Source organism: Prionailurus viverrinus, chromosome B1, assembly GCF_022837055.1.
Source record: "Prionailurus viverrinus isolate Anna chromosome B1, UM_Priviv_1.0, whole genome shotgun sequence".
Taxonomy (NCBI): domain Eukaryota; kingdom Metazoa; phylum Chordata; class Mammalia; order Carnivora; family Felidae; genus Prionailurus; species Prionailurus viverrinus.
Window position 1 is genome coordinate 114,882,205 of NC_062564.1, and position 21,937 is coordinate 114,904,141.

Below are 21,937 nucleotides of genomic sequence, written 5' to 3' on the forward strand. Positions count from 1 at the left end.
GCTTGCTTTCAAAAGAAAAACCGGATTTAGGAAACTTTTTTATTGAAATGTAACGTTCATAAAGTACACAGATCCTAAGTATACAGCTCAACTCATTTTCCTGAAGTGCACACTCTTTACGTGGTGCCAACATCAAGAAATAACACCACCAGCAACCTAGGCAGCTGTCCTCATCTCCCCTTCTGGTCACTACCTCACTTTTCAAGGTAACCACTATCCAGACCTCTAGCATCAGGGAAACACCAACTTTTACAATGATGAAATGAGAACATAGGATGAAAAGTATACAGTGTTCTAGTAGAAACTACGAGAGATTGAGAGCTAGGCATACTTTAGTTCCATCACAGCTGATCTCCCGAAATGGAGACGTACTATTTACTAGACTGAACTGTTACAAGCATTGGAAATAATATGGATCAAATACCCAGCATGGTACCTCCCCTTGTTGACTAAGCCTATTTCTTATGATACCAAGAGACCCAGAAGATAGTTGGGGTCCTCTTTACGACTGAATGGGATAACAGATGTGAGGGCACTTTATAAAGCTGAAATATGTTATACAAATATAAAGTGTTATGTGAAAAGATATGGTACAACATTTGCTATCTGGGCTTAAAATTGTTAGGTAATTTCCTGTCATCTCAGTGAAAATAGTACAACAGGTCTGGGGACTCTGAATTACAGCTGTTCCAACCTATCAACCTGGTCAGACCTCGAGTGCTCTGTGTTTAGACTGGCGCCCACACTCCACCGTCACGAGAAAACTCTCTCTGAGGTGGAGTGGTTGCCAACACAAGCACTTAGTGGCTTGTGTGAGGGTTCATCCTCGTCAGGATGCATCTGAAGATATGGACTTTATGCAGAGGTGACACCATCTGTTAACCAAAAGCAGCTCCTTGGCCTTCAGTCGGAGCGGCGGGGTCATGCTGCACGCTGTGTGGAACTGTTTCCACCCAGGAATGGATATAACATAAATCATAAAAACACTTTTTAAAATGGACATAAAAATAAAAGCAGACATTCCATGCCTCAACTATATTTACCAGACTTGACTATGTGGGCACATTGCCACCACTCCTATCCCCAGGGGAGAATGCATAATTATGCATTCAATAAAACTATAGGATGTGAAAGGAAAATACTGAAGATTAATACAGACCTAACATCTCAGGGGCACCAGATAGGTTCTTGTTTAACTCTCAGAACATCCCTATAGGGTATTGCCATCTTTGCTTTACTAAGGAGAAAATGAGGCTCAGAGAATCTAAGCAATTTGTCTATAGTTACACAGCTGGTAATTGGCAGAGCTGAAATATGAATCCAAATCTAACTGATCCCATGTCTGAGCTCCTAATAATTTGTGGTATTTTCCATCGAGATCCATAGTAACCATTGTGGAAACACTGAAAATTAACACAGCTCATGAGAAGTACGTAGCCACCAAAATGGCTATATTAATCTAAGCACCCCAAAAGTAGTACATCATCTTTTGCGAAACTTATTTTTAAAGGAATATAAGCAACCTAGAGTGAAGGGAAGGAAGAATGATCCTAAGGGAACTAGACTCCAAGTTTCTGAGCCAGAAAAGCTAGAAATGGTACACCTACAAAAAATGGGAGCTCATGAGAGTTTCGGTATTTGAAATGCTGGCCGTCATTATACAGTAGTTAGATATGCCTAGATATAGACACAATCAGTGGACCTGAAACCAATGAACTAAAGCAAACTGGAAGATAGCTTTCTAAAAAACAAAGAGATCTGAAAATGGAATGGGCTGCCTCGAGAGGTAAAAAGATTCCCACCACTGGCAGGTTCAACAGAAGTTAGAGGACATCTCAGCACAGATAATGAAATCAGGACTTGAGTTCTCTCACATAATTTACAACAAATTATAAGAAGTTACATATAAATATATTTCTTATATATTTATTTTATTATATAAATCCCAGAAGTTTAATAACCACTGGACCTTGAAAATCTTGCAAAGAGGCAACTAGTCAACTTGGTGCAGCAGGGCTAGGGCTGGGGCAGGGAGGGCTGGCCAAAGATAAGGGAAGAAGTAGTGTTTCCATTCAAGGAGGTGGTGCCCTTAAAAAATCACTGAATCTGGGACACCTGGGTGGCTCAGTCGGTTGAGTGAGTATCTGACTTTAGCTCAGGTCATGATCTCACAGTTATGGGTTCGAGTCCTGCATCGGGCTCTGTGCTGACAGCTCAGTGCCTGGAGCCTGCTTTGGATTCTGTGTCTCCCTCTCTCTCTCCCCCTCCCCCACTCACGCGCCGTCTCTGTCTCTAAAAAATGAATAAACCTTAAAAAAAATTTTTTTAGATCACCGAATCAAGTAAATCTCCTATAGAGTGGCTGAAGATGTCACGCGTAATGATCAGGATAGGTTGGCAAGGCATGATTCCCACTGCTCTGAACTAGAGTAATAGAAGTGACCCGTTTCATATAGAGCATGAGTCAGTATATAGAATACATCAGAAATAAACAATACAGTCCTTATATTACCATCTTCTCAATTCTGCCCTCCCAATGCCACAGCGGCATTTCTGTCTTGAGTACGATACTCCAGTATCCTAATAAATTATGCTCTTTGCTTAAGATAGCCTGATGTTTTCTCACTTGCAATGAACAGTACGTATTAAGAACTTAGTATACAGCACATTGAGCAAAATACAGAAAAACAAGCAAAAGAGATTTTGGAAAAAGTGTTATTTGTATTTGAAACTTTCAGGCCCATTGTTCCTACAAGAAATTGAGCCTTTCCTCATCCCAATCTAGGTATAGATGCTCCTCCCATGTGCTCCTGTAACAAAAGAGAATTGGCCTGTTTGCCTATACTCCCTAGATTATAAATTCCAAATTAACAAGGGTTGTATTTTTGATGTAAGCCCTCATTTTTTACACCATCTCTCATTGATATAACCCAGCATCTGGCGCTATGTGTTTTATAAACAAGTGTATACCTTGTATTACTATGTTCAAAGAGTAATCTCTGTACCAGGAAATAGCCGCACATAATGGAAACAATTGGTCTGCTATGTGCAAGACCTGGGTTCTAATTCAAGCACTGCAGCAAATGAATCTCAATTTACTTGCCGGCATAATGGGAAAATAACCTCTGTTCCAGCTTTCCACTTCAGGTATGTAACATTTACTAAGAACCTAAGTTACCTCACACTGCCCAATTCAAATAAACATTAATGACATACGATTTCTTTTATAATCAAGGTATATAGGATTTCTTGTCATCTTAATTCTCTAAAGACAATGTTTTCTTTATAAATCTCTGGCAGAGATGTGCTACTCGGGTCCCTTTGACCAACCCACCGCCTAACTGCAAGGAAGAGGGGCTACGTGACAGCCTCTGGTGTTGGCTTTGTCAGGGTTCACCTCAGCTTTCTAGCCAACATCACGCTAATCTCAAGGTTGGGCCGCACAGCTGGCAAGCCAGTGACACAAGGGCCTAGCAGCCACTTCCACCCAAGGCCTCTGACAGGCAGTCTCTGCTGCAGAGATCCCCACTGGACCGACAGCTACTCTGTCAGCTACGCGTCGAGGAACGACAGCTTTCCGTGGTTAGCCTTGCGGCCTCCTTCGCCTCTCACCGGCCCACTTTGCACTTCTCCGTGTTAATTAGCATTGACTCCTGGAGGATTCTGTGGTGAAATCAGACTAGTTTGTTCCCAGTGTAGTCCACTAATTTAGTCTCTTCATTTACTTAACCTCTGCTGATGTTAATAATGCTTGAAAGGCTTTCCATCAGAGCCTGCCATTTTAGCGTCCTCAAAAGCATTTTAAGTCTAGTACAAGACACGACTTTTTTCTTCACATAAAACACTGCAATTTTACCAGAAGAGTTATTTAAATATATTTCATTGTATTTAGCAAAGATATATTTATTATTAAAACAGAAACAAACCTTAAGAGCTGGGACCAAAAAAAAACCCCAAAACAAACCCCCAAACACCCCACCAAACCTTAATAGCACCATCTTGTGGTGTTTAACAGGAACCGTTCACTACTCGATCGTGTGTGAAAACTTTTGAAGCCCTAACGCCTTCCTGTTATCTTCTGTCCATCTAGTTTAGCCAAGGTTTTTATTTTTTTAAATTTTTTTTTTCAACGTTTATTTATTTTTGGGACAGAGAGAGACAGAGCATGAACGGGGGAGGGGCAGAGAGAGAGGGAGACACAGAATCGGAAACAGGCTCCAGGCTCCGAGCCATCAGCCCAGAGCCTGACGCGGGGCTCGAACTCCCGGACCGCGAGATCGTGACCTGGCTGAAGTCGGACGCTTAACCGACTGCGCCACCCAGGCGCCCCTAGCCAAGGTTTTTAAACATGGCCAAATGCACTTAAATTAAACCTTTAACGCTGTTAAGTACACACAGGCCTTGCTTTCCTTTTTCAGGGCCTTGAGGTAGAACAACCCCCTCTCCCATGTCTTGTGATCACTACAACATACTAGGAGTGATTTTGTTTGTGGCCATTTATCAGTATCTGACATTTTGCAAACATTTTCTATCTTTCGTTTATCTGGCTTCCCTACAAGAACAGAAGCTCTATGAAAAGAGAGCCTTTTCAGTTTTACTCATCCTTATAATGCTCAGTGCCACGTGGCATATCTTCTCAAAACTTTTTGAATAAATGAGTATTTTACTCAATGAAGGGCTACATTGAAATCCGCCTTGGAATTAGAAAAAAGTCACCTGGGATAGAATTTTACTGTGAAGATCTCGGAACAAGAACTAGTTGAGCAGCTAGAGAAGTGATGTTCACAGCCAGTCAGGGAGAACCAGAAGACCTGGCAAGAAGAAATTAGGGGAAGACCAGACCGGTGCAGGGGTGTTTCTAGATGTGCTCACAATTGTGTTAATTACTGAAAACAAATGCCTGAAGGGAGTTCTCCTGGCACACAACCACTTACGACTCTAACATGCATGCAGCCCGTGCTTGAGTACTTAGAGGGGTACAGAATTGCTACCTTACAAGGCAACCTGCCAACTACATTTTGAGACCTTAGACCTACCAACAGTAGGTTAGGAGAGTTATAGGTAGGAATGAGTAATTATAGACGGAAAAGTTAATACCATTGGTTAATTAAATCATAAAATAAGTGGCCCTCTTGGTGCAGTGGTAGCGTGTCAGTCTCATAAAACAAACAGAAAAGGTGTTAATTAGAAAAATTATTTATTTCTGCTCCTCTCATACACCTTATTGTGCAGGAAACGGTCTTGCAGACACATCTGAAATAATGTACTGTCACACACTCTGTTTAAAGGCAAAGCACCATAGGTAAAGCTGATCGTCTGTCCAGAGTTCTCAGCTTACGGGATCTTGCTTCCTGATTTTACATTAATTTTTGAAAGTCACAAATATCATCTCCAAAAAATGTTAAGGGGGCTGTAAAAAATAATCACTTTATTCAGTATTACAGCTGTAGAAACGGAGTATATTTTCTTTAAGAAATGAAAAACTAAGAAGAAAATGCCACTTAACATCATTGGTACGTCGGCATAGGCCAGCAGGAAAAATACTGTGATAAGCTTGTCTCTTTGATACCAAGAAGACATTCTAGTTCAAGCTTTAACATGCTTCCTATGTTTTCACTAGATGCTTCTTCTCTGCTGCTTCATTCTTTTCCGTAGTTCACGTCAGAGGATTGGTACAGCCTTTAAAACTTCATTAGCAGGAGCAAATCCAATATCCACAGATTTCATCCCAAAAGGCATTTTAACCCATCAGATATCCCCTGCAGGAATGAAATTTATAAACACAGAAAGTGAAAAGGAAGCAACATTTCAAAACACCCCAACAAATTTTATGATGAATCAAATGACAATCTGAAAATATAATTGTGACTCATCCGTATGGTTTTTATTTCGAATCTTGCCTCCCCAATAAATAAATATATTACTGGGCTTCAGTTCCATTACCCTTTCCCCTCAAAGCATACAGTTACAAACCAATATGGCTCCAAACCTGGAAGCAAAAGAGCAGAGACTCAACACCCACAGAGGCTGTTAAAAAGCCAGGCCGTGAAGCTATCCTTCAACAAGGACTGATTTAAAACGCAATCAAATAGCTAGGTTATCTATGTCCTCAAATCACAGAATTAACAACAAAAAGAAGAGAAAGGAAAGGATAAAATGACAACAGGTATACAATGATAACAATGAGAAATGGCAGATTACATCAAGGAAATAAACTGAACTGAAAAGTATTGTTATGCCTAATTAAGCGTAAATGGAAAAGGATTCTGAGTCTAGAAGGCAAAATTATGCTTAATGTTCAGTGTCCAGCATATAACCGTTATCAAATAATATTTGCTGAATACAAATGTAAATGCTAAGGAAGCAATAAAACAGTTTAGAAAGTGGTGGGTCAAAAAAGAGGAAGATAAAGTTTTAGTACATGTATTAAAGTTAAATTTCAGTTACAGGGAAAAATTGCTTATATGCATTCTCCTAGTCCCTAAATGATATTATTATTATAATACATTTACTTTTACTTCTCATTTCGCCTTTCCTTTAGAATTTCTTTTCTGAACTGATCTCATGATCTCAGGATTCACGCAGGAGCTCCCTAGCTTTTTTCATCAGGTTTAACACATGGTAGTTCAAATTGCTAAAAAGGCAATTGTTGCCACTCTGTCCTCAACTGCATGATAAAATCTATTCAATAGACTATTTCATATAACCTTTATTTTTTAAATTTTTTTAATGTTTACTTATTTTTGAGAGAGACAGAATGCTAGTGGGGGAGGGACAGAGAGAGAGAGGGAGACACAGAATCCAAAGCAGGCTCCAGGCTCTGAGCTGTCAGCACAGCTGACGTCCCTATACAGCTTTAATAACATACTTGCCTAAAAATAGAAACCCATCCCTCTGCTCTGAACTAAACACTTTTCCTAATTTTAGAACATTACACCATGGGGTGCCTGGGTGGCTCAATCGGTCAAGCCTCCGACTTCAGCTCATATCATGATCTCACGGCTCCTGAGTTCGAGCCCCGCATCAGGGTCTGTGCTGACAGCTCAGAGCCCTGGAGCCTGCTTCGGATTCTGTCTCCCTCTCACGGCTCCTGAGTTCGAGCCCCGCATCATGATCTCACGGCTCCTGAGTTCGAGCCCCGCATCAGGGTCTGTGCTGACAGCTCAGAGCCCTGGAGCCTGCTTCGGATTCTGTCTCCCTCTCTCTCTGTCCCTGCCCTACTCACACACACACACACACACACACACACTCTCTCATCTCTATCCCTCTGCCCGTCTCTCCCACTCATGCTCCCTAAAATAAAAAATTTTTAAAAGTTAAGAAAAACCTAAATAATTGCAATAGTAAGATGGAGGCAATCCAGAGAATTAAGCACTTTCCAAAGCTTTTTTTTTTTTTTTTTTTAAAGCAGTAGATAGGTCTGTTATCCTCAAAGTCAAATACCTGAGCTAAAAAGAAAAGCACTTATATCCTAAGGACAACACCTAAAACTATAAGGAAGAATGAGAAGCTTAAGTAGAATAAAAACAAATCTGGCTCTATGGACAAAACCAGCCCACCTGTTTTTTTCCCCCCAGATTTTTTTTTTTTAATTTCTGAGAGAGCATGGGGGAGGGGTACGCACGGATGAAGGGCAGAGGGACAGGGGAGAGAGCATCTTAAGTAGGCTCCAGGCCCAGTGTGACAGAGGCTCAATCCCAGGACGCTGGGATCATTACCTGAGCCACAAATCGAAAGTCTGATGCTCAACCAACCGAGCCACCCAGGCTCCCCAAACCAGCCCACTTCTATTCTGCTACATTTCTCCAAACGTTCCATCTGTTTTGGCTGTTAATTTGTAGTAGCCTCTCGATCTCTCTAGGAGCCTCCTCTTTTCTTGTTTTGCTCTGGAAAACTTCAGCCTCTTCCATACCAAGTGTATCTTTTCCAACAGGGACAGAAAAAGAGAGGAACAAAAAGAGGAGGCTGGAGTGCCTAATTCTTCATACAACTTAGCCAATGGCTAAAACTGTTTTCCCCAGACAAAAATAAGAGCCACTGGCAGAGGAGTCTGAGGGAACTATGTGGCCACACAGATACTCAGCTGACAGAGAACGCTGCTCTTTTCCCATCTTTCCCATCCTGCCTTAGCATGAGAACATGACTGCAGGAGAAGTGAGTGCTTTGGACTTTCTAGGGGAAGTCTGCCCATTCTACTCTAGATGTTACGGTGGACAGGTTAAGCCACAGAATAAGTGAACCTGTGAAACACACACATCCTGTATTCTCTTTTACTGTCTATTATAATAAAATAGGGGAGTATCAGTTCTAAGAAATCAGTACAGTTGAAACTTGACGTTTAATATACTCCCTGAAAAATAAATTTACGAAGAGCTAATCTTTGTATGGTATACTTGTCCAATGTTCTTGCAGTTACTAATTCATCCACAGGTGAAATAAGAGTATAGGGAAATGTGATCAGACTTGTCCCTATTTCAAGTTAACGATCTCAAATGGAATTATAAAAGTTGCCATAAAACCAATTTTTTTTGTTTTAAAAATATTGTATGTTTTCTGAAACAAAATCTTCTTACACACACACACACACACACACACACACACACACACACACACACGATCCTTTTCCCATCTTTTTGGAGAGGCAATAACTCCCTCCCTGTCCAAGGCTTAATGGGTTTTCCTCATACCAGTATTCAAAGAGCAGCAGTAATTAATGCCTTGAAAAAATTCCCTACTATCACTATTACTACTGAAATCCCATATGTTATAGATTAAGCAAAAAGCAATTTAAAGAAACAAGATCTCTAGTCAGTGGTCAGTGACATTGTAGCAAAATAACCATTTTTCATGAACATGAATGGAGATGACAGAAAGACAACTGGTCTCAATTTTACTACTAACCATAGCTATAACCTTGAACAAGTCACAAATTCCTTTGGTTCTCAGCATTTTCATCCGTTTAAATGAGGGTTAAATTAAATCCTCTATGATTTTATGTGATCCAAGTGATTATTTTACCAACTTGCAACAAAAGTTAAACTGCTGATTATACAAAGTACTTGATAACTTACGGCAGTTTCATTCTCATGAACACTCTAGCCATGAAAAAACTCAATAGGACACAGACGAATCCAATGAATAGAAGAAGAAATCTATTGAGTTTTGGAATGTTTGGTGCATTCGATCGGTCCAGGATTATGAAACCTAAACCTCCCATTGTGAACAGGAAGCTGGATGCGAGTCCTTCCATAATATATTGTCCATTTACTCTGAAAAAGAAAAACCAGATTAAACAATAAATGAAAATTCCCAGAAAAATAAAAAACCTGTCTTTAGATTGAAAGACCTATTTCTGCTTAAATATTTTTGTGCTGCTTTTTTATTCTTAGCCTTACAACTATTTTACCACATTTCTGTATATTCATTTCAATTCCTGCCATCTCTGAATTATGAATCAAGCACTATTCTAGGTTCTGGGGATACAACAAAATCTGTGTCTTCATGGAGCTTATGTTCAAAAAAGTTTTAGAACCTCAACTAACACAACTGTCAATGTAAAATCAATGCTGAGATTTTAATTATTAGCTTAAAAAGCAAATTAGTGTATGTATAGAAACCCTTAACCCAGAACTTTTGTTTTGCTTTTAAAAATAATGACATTTAAACTTCTATCAAATTCAAATTTGAATTGGTAAGAAATGTTTCTAGAAGCTTCACAAGAGTAAACCTCTTGTTTCAAAGGGAAAATTTTATTATTTTTTTTTCAAAGGGAAAATTTTAAAAGGAAGTATTTTTAACTAAGGCTCCATGAGCCCCACAAGAATTTCCAGCAATCTATAAATCCTTAGAATTATATGCAAATTTTTATACATAGTATATCTGTTTTTTTCTAGCAATACAGACCTTTCAAAATTCTGAATCCATGGATCCCCAAAAAGCAAATTCCTCTGTTAAAGGGATAATTTATACAAAGGTATATCTAAAGAAGGTATATTTTTTGTTAGCTAATTGCCTTAATTGAAAACACAATACACGCATACACAAAACACAATACATAATACATTTTGAGCACTGGGCTCAAAATTCCAACAGTACCAATGATAACAGTATGAAAGGTTTCCCTACCATCAAGATCTCCTGTCATCTAGATACCCCTCACTCCCAGAGAATCACAAACATTTTTTCAGGAATATGCTATGTATGGAACATCATTAACATTCAGCATGAATACAAATATATAGCTATGTTTAGATGGACAGTTATCAAGTGGATTTAGAAAGCAACATAATAAGCATTGCCCAGGTAAGCCAAACCACACTGGAATGGTGATTCATTACTCAAATGGAACACCTAAGTCTCAAAAATTATTTTTAATGTTTATTCATTTTCAGAGAGAGAGAGAGAAGGGGAGGGGCAGAGAGAGAGGAAAAGAGAGAATCCCAAGCAGGCTCCACATGGTCGGCACAGAGCCCAACACAGGGTTCAATCTCACGAACCGTGAGATCATGACCTGAGCCAAAATCAAGAGTCAGAAGCTTAACTGACTGAGCCACCCAGGCACCTCAAAAATTATTATTATATTTTATTATTTAATAGTATAGTCTAGGGGCTCACAGATTTTTTTCTTAAATGGCCAGATAATACATGTGTCAGGCTTATAGGCCATATGGTTTGTGTCACACTTAGCACTGCAGCTTGAAAGCAGCCATAGATAGTATATAAACAAATGGGCATCCCTGGTTCCAATAAAATATTACTTACAGGGGCACCTGGGTGACTCAGTCAGTTGAATGTTCCACTTCAACTCAGGTCATGACCTCAAGGTTCGTGGGTTTGAGCCCCGCGTCGGGCTCTGTGCTGACAGTTCAGAGCCTGGAGCCTGCTTCAGATTTGGTGTCTCTCCCACTCTCTCTCTCTGCCCCTCCCCCACTTGCTCTCTTTCTCAAAAATAAACATTTTTAAAATTTTTTTTAGATTAAAAAACATTACTTACAAATAAACTGGTACCCACAGTTTCCTCATCCCCAGAATAGCCTATAAATGTATTTTAAACCAATACCCTCCTTTAAATAAGTGATCATGTCAATCACTGTGAAATATATTATTTCCTAATAAATAATATACTTCTGTTCTTGCCCACTTCCTGCATCTCTGCATTTAGCATTTTAAAACAGCTATTATCTAAATGCAGATGGACCCATAGGTTTCACTGTATTTTTAAAAAGCACTCATGCCCCAGCCAACCTTCCTTCCCACCAAATCATTCAAAAAGGCAACTGTTACCTGTAGGCCAAGAAGGCTACTGGCCTCTGATGTCCATGTTCATCGGTCATAGAGCCAACACTTGGAGGTTCAACAATAACATCATAAATTATTCCTATATGAAAGATAATAGTACAGATTAGATTGGCTTCCTAATTTTTAAAAAGGATTAGACTTTTCATCAGTCTCTAAAGATTCATTTATATTTAAACAGGACTGCTTTGATATATTATTATAATCAAGTGAGGCCCAGCTAATCTCCTAAACTTTAGATAAACCTTTCAGAAATTCAACTCAGTATTTTAGCATACTATCTCTAAAACAGGTATTTCATAAAAGAAATTCATTCAGTAACTGTTTCTTATACTCAAGAATTCCTCCACAATAGGGGCGCCTGGGTGGCTCTGTCAGTTGAGCGTCCGACTTCAGCTCAGGCAGGTCATGATCTCGTGGTTTGTGAGTTCAAGCCCCGTGTCAGGCTCTGTGCTGACAGTTCAGAACCTGCAGCCTGCTTCAGATTCTGTGTCTCCCTCTCTCTCCGCCCCTCCCCTGCTTGCACTCTGTCTCGCTCTCTCTCTCGAAAATAACATTAAAAAAAAATTACTTCACAAAGGAGATTAAATATTAAAGGCTATTATTTTAGTTCAAGCAAATGCTGTCAATTGAGAGGTACTGTGACTAGAGTAATTTTCTTGCTTAAATGTAAAATAAGGAGACATTTTTAAATCATACCAATAGGCAGACAGGCAATACTAGAGATTCACGATCATTAATGTCCATCACTTATGTCACGATGTCCCTGTGATCATTAATTCCATCAACATTAGTATTTTCCGGATCTCCCACTGTCCACATCTACTCTCCAACATCCTCACTTCCAGCTTTTCTTACGCATCGTAGGACTGTGTCTCCCTCACCCTTGACTAACAAAGCAATCACATTGGGCTTCTCTAATCTCTCCACCACCACCACCACCAAGCCTACCAGCTGGCATCTACAGCCATCCCTTCCTCCTTCCCTCCAGCTCCAAGAGAGGAAGAGTCCCTCCTCCTACCAATGTGGGATTGCTTCTGCAATTATCAGGACTCCATCCCCTCCTGCCTTCTCAGAGATTTTGTTCCTTTGGCTATCACTCCTCCTTCCTGTATTTCAACCCTCTCCTTCCTACATCAACCTTCCCTGGATTCCAGACCCTTCTAGTTAAATCCTATTACTATGCTTCCTTTTTGAAAAAAAGTGAGACTTCCTTCTTGGGGGAAAAATAAAAGGTAAACTTGTTGTCTCCCTTTCCTTACTTATTCTTCAGTCTTCAACTCACTCAAACTTGGTATCTGCCTCCGCTGATCTTACTCTTGCTAAAGTTGCCAATGATCTCATGGTGTCAAATTCAATGGACATTTTTCAGTTATCTTAGGAGGCTTCACGGCAGCACTCAATCCAGTTTACTAAATCCATTTTCCTTGGGGGGAAATTGGTTTCTCATGGCTTTTCTGATACTCCTGTCCATGTTTTCTCGCTACCTCTCTCGCAGGGCCTCCTCTTCTATAAAACCGCTACATGCTGGGAATTCCTTAGGGCTTGATCCACTGTCCTCATTGTCTACATTCCCTCTGGAACTGAACCCATCCCTTCCCAGGGCTTTCAGTTCCATGCGCTAATGAAGGTCAATATGCCAACACCGATCAAACAATGTTAGCCCCAGTAGAATTAGATGTAAGCTCGCTAAGCACAGGGACTTTCACTATGTTCTTCAATACCTGGCTTATGAGAGGCATTCAAAAAACATTTGTTGTTAACCAACTTCAATACAGACCTATTTTCTCAATTCTAGACTCATATCTGCAAACTTGACATAACCATGCCCAACTGTTACATATGCCGAAGTGACCTGTGGTTCACTGTACCCCAGCAAAAACCTTCATCTCTTCAATCTCAGAAAATGACACTTCCATCTACTCAGATGCTCAAACCAAACACCAGTTTAAGATTCCTTCGCACCACATTCTCCCCAATCACTCCTGATAACCCAATCAATCCATTCAAGACCTACTGAATCTACTTCCAAACTATCTTTCATTTATTTTCCTCTTTCTCCACTGCCACCAACCTAGTCTTAGTCAACTACAAAACCCACCTAATTGGTCTCTTGGTTCCGTATCTGTCCATCCTTTTCCCTTTGCCTACTATTTCCTCTCCCCCAATTCTTTAGATTTTGGCTAACCTGTCATTTCCCCAGGAACCACACTGCAATGCGATGTTCCCAACTCCTGTTATTTTCCCATAATCTCTTGTTCTTTCCCTTCAGTGCAACTCCGGCAATTTGTAATGGAAAAAATAACGCAGTGGAAAAAGCTTTATGTGATATTTAACCAACCTCAACCATGACATTATAAGTTTCAGAAGGACAGCGTCCTTTTGTTTCGTTCACTGTCGTTCCCAGTACCTAGGGCCTGGAACTTAATCGAACCTCAATGCATTGTTTGCTGAATATTTCTCAGCAATGAACATTATTTATGGAAGTACACTCACAGTTTTTAGAAGAGACTCCTTTCCAGTGGCAAAACCGATTCCTTGTATGAGACACCTCATGGCCTTGGCCACTAAAAAGTGTCCTTTGCAATTTGCCCCTGGGATTGGAGCAGAGAATCTCCCCATTACAACAATCAAGGGGAATAAGTGGACAGAATGAAAACTGTGAGGCTTCTAACAAAGGCTTGGACTCCAAGGGAGGTTAGGGTTAGGAGAAGAGACCAGCAGATCAAAGCAGACGAAGACTCATTTTTTGTTAAAATCACATGCATTTTAAATTTCATTTATTCAATACAGCACCCATTAATGTGCTGAGCAAATGTTAATGTTAATGCAATGTTAGGATAGTATCTTACCAACATAAAAAAAATATATTTAAAATATATTTTACTTAAGTTAACTATCATTATTCTAGATTTGGGATGGGAGTTGATTCAAAGACAAATTCTAGTCCCAAGCCCTCAAAGTTTCACATTCTTCCCTCTTAACAACTCTTTTCACATCTATGAAAATAAAGATGCCTATGGCTATTCCCTTAAAAAGGGAATTTTGCTGTCCCTAATCTGTAAGCTTCAATTTTATAACACCTAAGTTAAGTACCCCACTTCTCAAAATCTGGAAGTACAACAGAATAGTCTTGAGTACATCGTACATCGTGGAACTGTGGCTTGCAAGGGTGGTGGCCTGAAAATTGTAGCCGGATTGCCAACTCATCACTATACAAAACAACGCCCCTTTTGCAACTTTTTATTTGGAAAAAAAAACAATACACCAGGATAGGACAATTCTGGAGTGTTTAATAGTACTGCTATTTTCCTTATTCTTTAAATCTTCAACTTCTGCTTTTTGAAATACAATACCTTCTGCAAGTCTAACTCCAATCTTAAATATTAATCGAAACCGTGGATTTGGAAATTTCCATTCACATTTATTGTTGACCAGGGCAAAAAGCAACAACGGACCCTTAGGTGTGGGTTAACAAACCCCAAGGATTTTCATGTCTCTTCCACGTTTCCAGGGGCTGTACACAAAGATAAGGTAAAAGTCCCAAAACCCTCCTGACCGAGTAGAATGGGCAAGACTAGACTTCTCCAGGGCCTCTGTCAAACAATTTACAGGAGCGGTTGGAGTCCTGATAATTGCAGGCAATAAACAGAATTACAATTTGGGCTTGAAAAATATATTCGATTCGCATCCCTGGGCTAAGAGGCTAGAAGTGCGGAAAGGCAACGGGCGTGAGAACATGGAGAACAATGAGAGTAGCCTCTCAGGACACAGGACAGGGCGTGAGGGCACATGAACCTCTGGGCTGTTAATACTTGAGACCCCAGAAATTCCCTCCACCCTGCGAAAAGACCTAGAGCACAGCGATGCTTCCCCCGGGGCTGAGAGCGGAACGGACGCGCCTCGGGGGCCGCCGGCTCTCCGCGTCTCAGCGCCTCTCGGGCCCGAGCCAGCCCGAGTTACCTCCGGTAATGAGGAAGTAAGACACCACCACCAGAGCGTACACCGTCATGGCCGACGGCATATGCACCCAGGGCGGCTTCTTCAGCTTCAGGTTGGGGCATTCGAGCACTAAGAACGGGACCCGGTACAAAGTCTCCATGCTGGTAGCGGCAGGGGAGCCTCTCGACCACAAGCCCCACGCGCCACCCGGAAACAGGCCCGCCCTCCCGTTCGCCGGCGCATGCGCCAGCGAACGGAACTTGCAGGTCCGTAACTCTAGGAGACCTACATATATAGGAAAAAGAAGAAACTACAAAGAGTGAGTAAACAACACGATTTAAAGCTATATCTTATTAAATCTTCTAAGCATAAATTTGAATAATAAGCTCATTTATTGCTAATGAGTAGACAGGTCATTTATGTACCTTCAAGGACCTGCAGGGCGTCAGACGTGGCCAAGCCGGAGAAGCAGAGGAGGCAGTCTACATCTGAGCCCCTCCCACTTGCCGGCGCTGGGGATTTGGAAGCTGATTGGATGCGGGCGTTGTAGGTTCCCAGAGCTACAGGATGAATGGAAGCGTTTGGGACGTTCTGCCTTTTCCATTAGCGGTTTTTTTCAAGAGCCTGAGAAAGTCCTAGTTGCTGAACTTTTGCTTCACGATGTAGTTGTGGGGACAATCATAATAACAATTGTTATTAATAATTGCTAAACTAGTATATTATCAAAGTTTAAAAAATATCCAGTCCAGATCTATCAAAATTATCAAGAGGGCATCTCCACAGGATGCCTAAAGCTGATACCTCGACGTGACCAAAATGCTATTTTAAATAACCCATGTCCTACCCTCCACTTTGCTTCTCCCTCAACCATCTCTATCCTCATAAATGCTAAAATCTTTCTGGCCGAAAATCTTGAAATCAGCCTGGTGTCTCTATTAAAACTCCATATCCAAAACATCAGGAATAATTAATGAGGGGGGTTTACACGGAAACCAGTATTTATACATTGGAAGATTTTCTGGGAATTCTAAAGCAGAATGTTTCTGAACTTAGCATGGTTTTATAAATGAGGAAAACTTTGGAACAATTAAAAATATGTTGCCTTGAAAAAATAAGGGAAAGAATAGAAATTCAAAGTTTGTAAGCTTCCTTTGCAGCTTCAGGAGGGAAACATTAATTAACCACTGCTTGGCAGATACTGTGTTAAGTGATTTACACTGGTTCTTATTTCATCTTCATGACAACTCTATTAGGTGAATTCTATCAGCACTTTACATATGACAAAACTGAAGCTTGAGAAGTGAAACTTACAAAGTGTAGTATAGTTTGTGATTGGCTGAGACTTGCTCTGAATGGAAATAAGATTTGAGATGCTTAAGATGGGGCAAGTGTATCCTTCTTCCTATATGTTTTAGGGCAAAATAATTCTGTATACATTATGGGGAAAAAACCTAGACATTTTTAAAATATACATTTTTTAGAACAAAATAAAACTACCTAGTCAGTACTTCACATTCATCTATGTATTATTAATGTCACTTTTTTACTCTGTTCCAAAAAGTAAGTTTGTTCCAGAAACCAACTAATTATTATTTTTAACATCCTAAAACTTGAAATATTTGCCAACTTGACTTTGTAATATTCTATAAGCCAGGTATTTTTAAAAAAACCCTTTTATGAATAAAAATGCACATCTGTTACCATCTGTGTCCTAACCAAAAATATTTCTGTGGAAAATGTTTTGGTTAAACACAACATAAACTCTGTAACCGAAAACCAAGGAAATAATGAATATAACCATGGATATTAGAGTATGCCCTTAAGTAAACATAGAATCAAATCAGTCAGTGAGTGGATATTTTATATAAGTGAAGAAGGGCAAATGTTGGAAGAAACAGATTCAAAACATTATATACAGTCAAGCTTCTCATTCTAAGTTACTTATACATACAAGCAAAAATGGCTAATTCTTACTACACACAAGAAAATCTCCACTTAAGGAAGATAAGAGCATAAAACTGATATCTGCCAAGATTCTCAAGTTTAAGATAGGAAGTATTAATTAAAAGCCTTGGGGCACCTGGGTGGCTCAGTTTGTTAAGCTTTCGACTTAGGCTCAGGTCATGATCTCCCTGTTTATGAGTTTGAGCCTGCATTGGGCTTTGTGCTGACAATGCAGAGCCTGCTTCAGATTCTGTCTCACTCTCTCTGCCCCTCCCCCGTGATTTCTCTTTTTCTCCCTCCCTCCCTCTCTCTCTCAAAAATAAATAAACATTAAAAAAAAAAAAAAAAAAGCCTTGAAGTCAGGAATGGCTCTGCTGATCAAAAGAAGGACCATCCCACAAATAAGTTTTTAACTAAATTCTAAACAAATTAGAGCTACCAAGACTATTAATACTATACCGACTGTAGTTTATTTGAGTATGTATTTAGGGAGGAAATTTGTAGCCTTTTTTTTTTTTTTTGTCAGATAATAATACACAATTTTAACCCTGATTTATTTACAAAGACATTTTGCAGTTGAGCTGACAGTCTCGTGAGCTATGTTCTTTCCCTCCGGGGTCTGTCTAAGCAGGAGTATGTTTGTTTCCCCATCTCAACAGGTATTTGCTGAGTGGCGACTCTGTTCCAGGCCCTGGGTGAGGCACTATTATGTCTCCTGTTCTATCAAACTCTTCCTGATGCAATATTGGATTGTGCATGGCGTTATCATTGTCGTTATTTAAAAATTTGAAAATTAAAACTCACAAGTAAAACACAGGTCTACGTGTATCATGACGACAGCAATGCATGGAACCAGTTCCCTTTCCATCGCCGCTCTCCTTTTACTTCTCCTTCCAGAGGCAGTAAGAATGCCGGGATTAGTTCAGCTGCAATAAACATACTCAGATGTGGAGCAATCCCTGTATCAGTTTCCTGACCTGTAGAGTGAGAGCTCTTATGGTCGGAAAGGTAAAGTCGAACCAATAGGACAGGCTTTACCTACCAAAACAAAAGCGGTGACTGCAGAGACTGATGTCATCATCAAAGATCTGAAAGATGCACTATGGCAATTCCTACTACATTGCATTCAGTTTAGCTAATTCAGCCCTTGTAAAAGAAGGATGGATCTTGCAGAACAACAGTGGATTAATGTAAATTTAATCATATCGTGGGGCGCCTGGGTGGCGCAGTCGGTTAAGCGTCCGACTTCAGCCAGGTCACGATCTCGCGGTCCGGGAGTTTGAGCCCCGCGTCGGGCTCTGGGCTGATGGCTCAGAGCCCGGAGCCTGTTTCCGATTCTGTGTCTCCCTCTCTCCCTGCCCCTCCCCCGTTCATGCTCTGTCTCTCTCTGTCCCAAAAATAAATAAACGTTGAAAAAAAAATTTAAAAAAAAATTTAATCATATCGTAACTTCCTCTGGTCATGTTATTCCAATCTGTTTAGTGAGTAATCCAATAAACTGCTGATTTTGAATGGGAACCCAGAATAAGCAAAGCTTCTCCAACAGGTCCAGCCTGCTGAGAGCAAACTTCTCTGTCACTTGGGCCACATAACTCAGCAGATCCAACATCCTTCGTAATGTCTGTGGCAGATAGGGATGTTCTGTTGAGCTTTTTTTTTTTTTTTTTTTTTTTTTTTTTTAACGTTTATTTTTGAGACAGAGAGAGACAGAGAATGAACGGGAGAGGGTCAGAGAGAGAGGGAGACACAGAATCGAAGCAGGCTCCGGGCTCTGAGCTGTCAGCACAGAGCCCGACGCGGGGCTCGAACTCACGAACGGTGAGATCATGACCTGAGCTGAAGTCGGACGCTCAACCGACTGAGCCACCCAGGCGCCCCTGTTGAGCTTTTGACAAGCCCCTTAGGTGAATCATAACACTAAACCCTAGGCTTTTGCAGCAAACCTATGTCCCCCTCTGAAGATAAATATGATAATATTTATCATATTTATAAAGATAAATAGCTTCTGGCTTGCCATTGGAGCTTAGTTAAGACTATGCTATTGACCATGGGCAACAAGTTACCATGAAACCTGAACCTCTAACCTATCAGCCAATAAACATGGTGCCTACAGCAGCATTCCATCATCAAATGAAAGTGTTTTACAGGAGATCAAGCTCATGCAGATCTTAAAATTACACGTAAGTTGCATGAGAAAATAACCCAGATGCGCATGGCCCACATCCTTGCACATTGCCTCTTCTCTCTCAATCTATACTGTGGGCATTATGGAAAGTGCCCTATGGCCAGCAAACTGAAGAAGAAAAGGGGAGGAGGCTATTTCACAGATAGTTCTGCATAATGTGCTTGCAGTAACTGAAAGTAAATGACTACAGATTCACTTGGAGGGAGCCTCACTTGAAGGAAGTGATGAGGGAGAATCCTTTCAATGAGCAGAATGTTAGACTCTACCTGGTTGTTCATTCTGCCTGGAAGGAGTGATGACCAGAGTTGCAGGTCTATAGTGATTCGTGGGCAGTGACTAATCATTTGGCTGGCTGGATGGCCAGGGAATTAGAAGGAACACAATTGGAAAATTGTTGAGGAGGTCTGGAGAGAGACCTTCCTGTAAAAGTTCAAAGTATGAAGATATTTGCGCCCCAGGTGATACTCAATAAATTGCAACATAGGTACAGAAGGATGTTCATAATCAGGTGGATAAGATGATCCATCCGATGGATAGTCATCCTCTTTCCCCAGTCACTCCTGTCCTTGCCTAGCGGGCCCACAAACAAAGTGATCATGGCTGCAGGGATGGAAGTTATACGTGGACTTTCACTCATCATGGCTGATCTGGCTAGAGCCACTGCTGAGTGCCCAAACTGCCAATTGAAGAAATCAACAACAAACCCACAAAATGGTATCATTCTCCAGGAAGATGAGCCATCTACTTGGTATAGGTTAATCACATAGGACCACTTCCAGTAGCACTTGGTTTTTACTAAAATGGACACTTAACACTGGATACGGTTTTTTCTTCCTTGGCCACAATGCTGCTACAAAAATCACCATTGTGTGGATCTGAAGAATGCCTTGCTCATCATCGCAGTATACCACACAGCATCGCTGTTGGCCAAGGAACTTGTTTGACAACAAATGAATTGTGGCAACTGGCTCACGTTCATGGAATTCCTGGTTTTAGCATGTGCCCTATCACCTTGAAGCAGCTGTGTGGAATGGTGGAATGGCCTTTTGAAAACTCAGTTATGATGCCAACTGAATGTCAACACCTCTTGGAGCTAAAACAATGCCTGCCAAGATGCAGCGTGTGCTGTAAATCAATGATCAGTATATGCGGCTGTTTCTCTTGGAACCAGGATTCACAGGCCCGGGAATCAAGTGTAGAAAATGGGAACAGCTCCTCTCACTGTGACTTCTAGTGATGCACTCGTGAAACTTTTGGTTCCCATTCCCTACAACTTTGGGGTCTGCTGGGCTAGGAGTTTCAGTCCCCCAAAACAATATTTCCATCAAGGGATGGCCACCTCAATAGTTCCATTAAACAGAGCCGAGAGGGTCACCTCACCTCTTGAGTGCCCTCATGCCAGTGAATCAAAAAGCAGGTAAAGGGTACCATACCGACTAGAGGTTTGATCCTGACATCCATGGGAAATTCTGATTGCCACTACAAAATGGCAGTAAGGGGGAGTGTGCCTAGGATGCAGGAGATCCCCTGCGCCTCTTAATACCCCCAAAGTCTATGATTAAAGTCTATGGAAAACTACAACCTAGTAGGGTCAGGATGGGTAATGGCTCAGACCCTTCAGGAATTAAGTTTTAGATCACTCTGGCAGATAAAGAACCTCAGCCAGCTGAAGTTTTTGCTGAAGGCAAGGCGAGTATGGAATAGAGAGTGGAAAATTGTAATTATAAATACCAGTTGTGACCATGTGAAGAGTTGTAGAAATAAGCAATGGGACAGTTATGAGTATTTCTTCCTTATCTTGATATGAATATATTTGTACGTAGGCTAACCAATATTTTCTTCTTTCTGTTTCCCATTCTCCTACCATCTATGGTATGCTATTTGTTGATAACATTTAACCTGTCAGTATTTCAGTTACTGGATATCAAAGAAAGAATAAGACTTATCTAGAAGAGGGATGATTCTTGCCCCAAAATAAACAAAAAGCCTCTGTTTTCTCCCTGGAGAGAGCTGGTTACAGTTGCACGAGAGCTAGTTGCATTGTATTGTTGCTGCTGCCCTTATTTTAAAATTAAATTAAATATAGTTCAAAAAGGTATATGTGGATACCATGCTAATAAGGACTAGACTGTGGTGGATTTGTATTGTGTCAATTTAGCTAAGCTGGAACTATATTTCCCAGATCTCTTCACTGTGAAGTTCTGAATTAGTGTGGGCCTCAAGAGACATTATTACTTTTAAGAGACACTATTTTTTTTAAGCTAGTGAAATAAATTACCATCTGATCATCAGTTACTTCCGAAACTGGAATTAGCAAATTCGTTAAGTGAATTATGAAACATCCATGTAGGGGCACCTGGGTGGCTCAGTCAGTAAAGCATCTGACTTCAGCTCAGGTCATGATCTCACAGTTGGTTGAGTTCAAGCCCAGCATCAGGCTCTGTGCTGAGAGCTCAGAGCCTGAAGCCTGGTTCAGATTCTGTGTCTCCCTCTCTCTGCCCCTCCACTGCTTATGCTCTTTTTCTCTTAAAAATAAATAAACATTAAATATATATATATATACACACACAC

The 21,937-nt window shown here is 40.6% G+C and overlaps 1 protein-coding gene across 1 annotated transcript; it reads right to left on the minus strand.

Moving 5' to 3' along the window:
• Positions 1-5,180: 5,180 nt before the first annotated feature.
• On the minus strand, positions 5,181-15,459 carry OSTC (oligosaccharyltransferase complex non-catalytic subunit). Its single transcript, XM_047857237.1, has 4 exons — positions 15,259-15,459; positions 11,284-11,377; positions 9,072-9,269; positions 5,181-5,759 (listed from the first exon to the last, which is right to left on the minus strand). The coding sequence occupies exons 1-4, from the start codon at positions 15,395-15,397 to the stop codon at positions 5,741-5,743; spliced, it is 450 nt and encodes a 149-aa protein (XP_047713193.1). The 5' UTR covers positions 15,398-15,459; the 3' UTR covers positions 5,181-5,740.
• Positions 15,460-21,937: the final 6,478 nt, after the last annotated feature.

Excerpts from the sequence above, each read along its gene's own strand:
- OSTC (XM_047857237.1), bottom strand. The coding sequence starts at position 15,397 with ATGGAGACTTTGTACCGGGTCCCGTTCTTAGTGCTCGAATGCCCCAAC. Across the intron at positions 11,378-15,258 it reads TTACTTCCTCATTACCGGAG|GAATAATTTATGATGTTATT; the intron begins GTAACTCGGGCT and ends TCTTTCATATAG. Across the intron at positions 9,270-11,283 it reads GTAGCCTTCTTGGCCTACAG|AGTAAATGGACAATATATTA; the intron begins GTAACAGTTGCC and ends TTTCTTTTTCAG.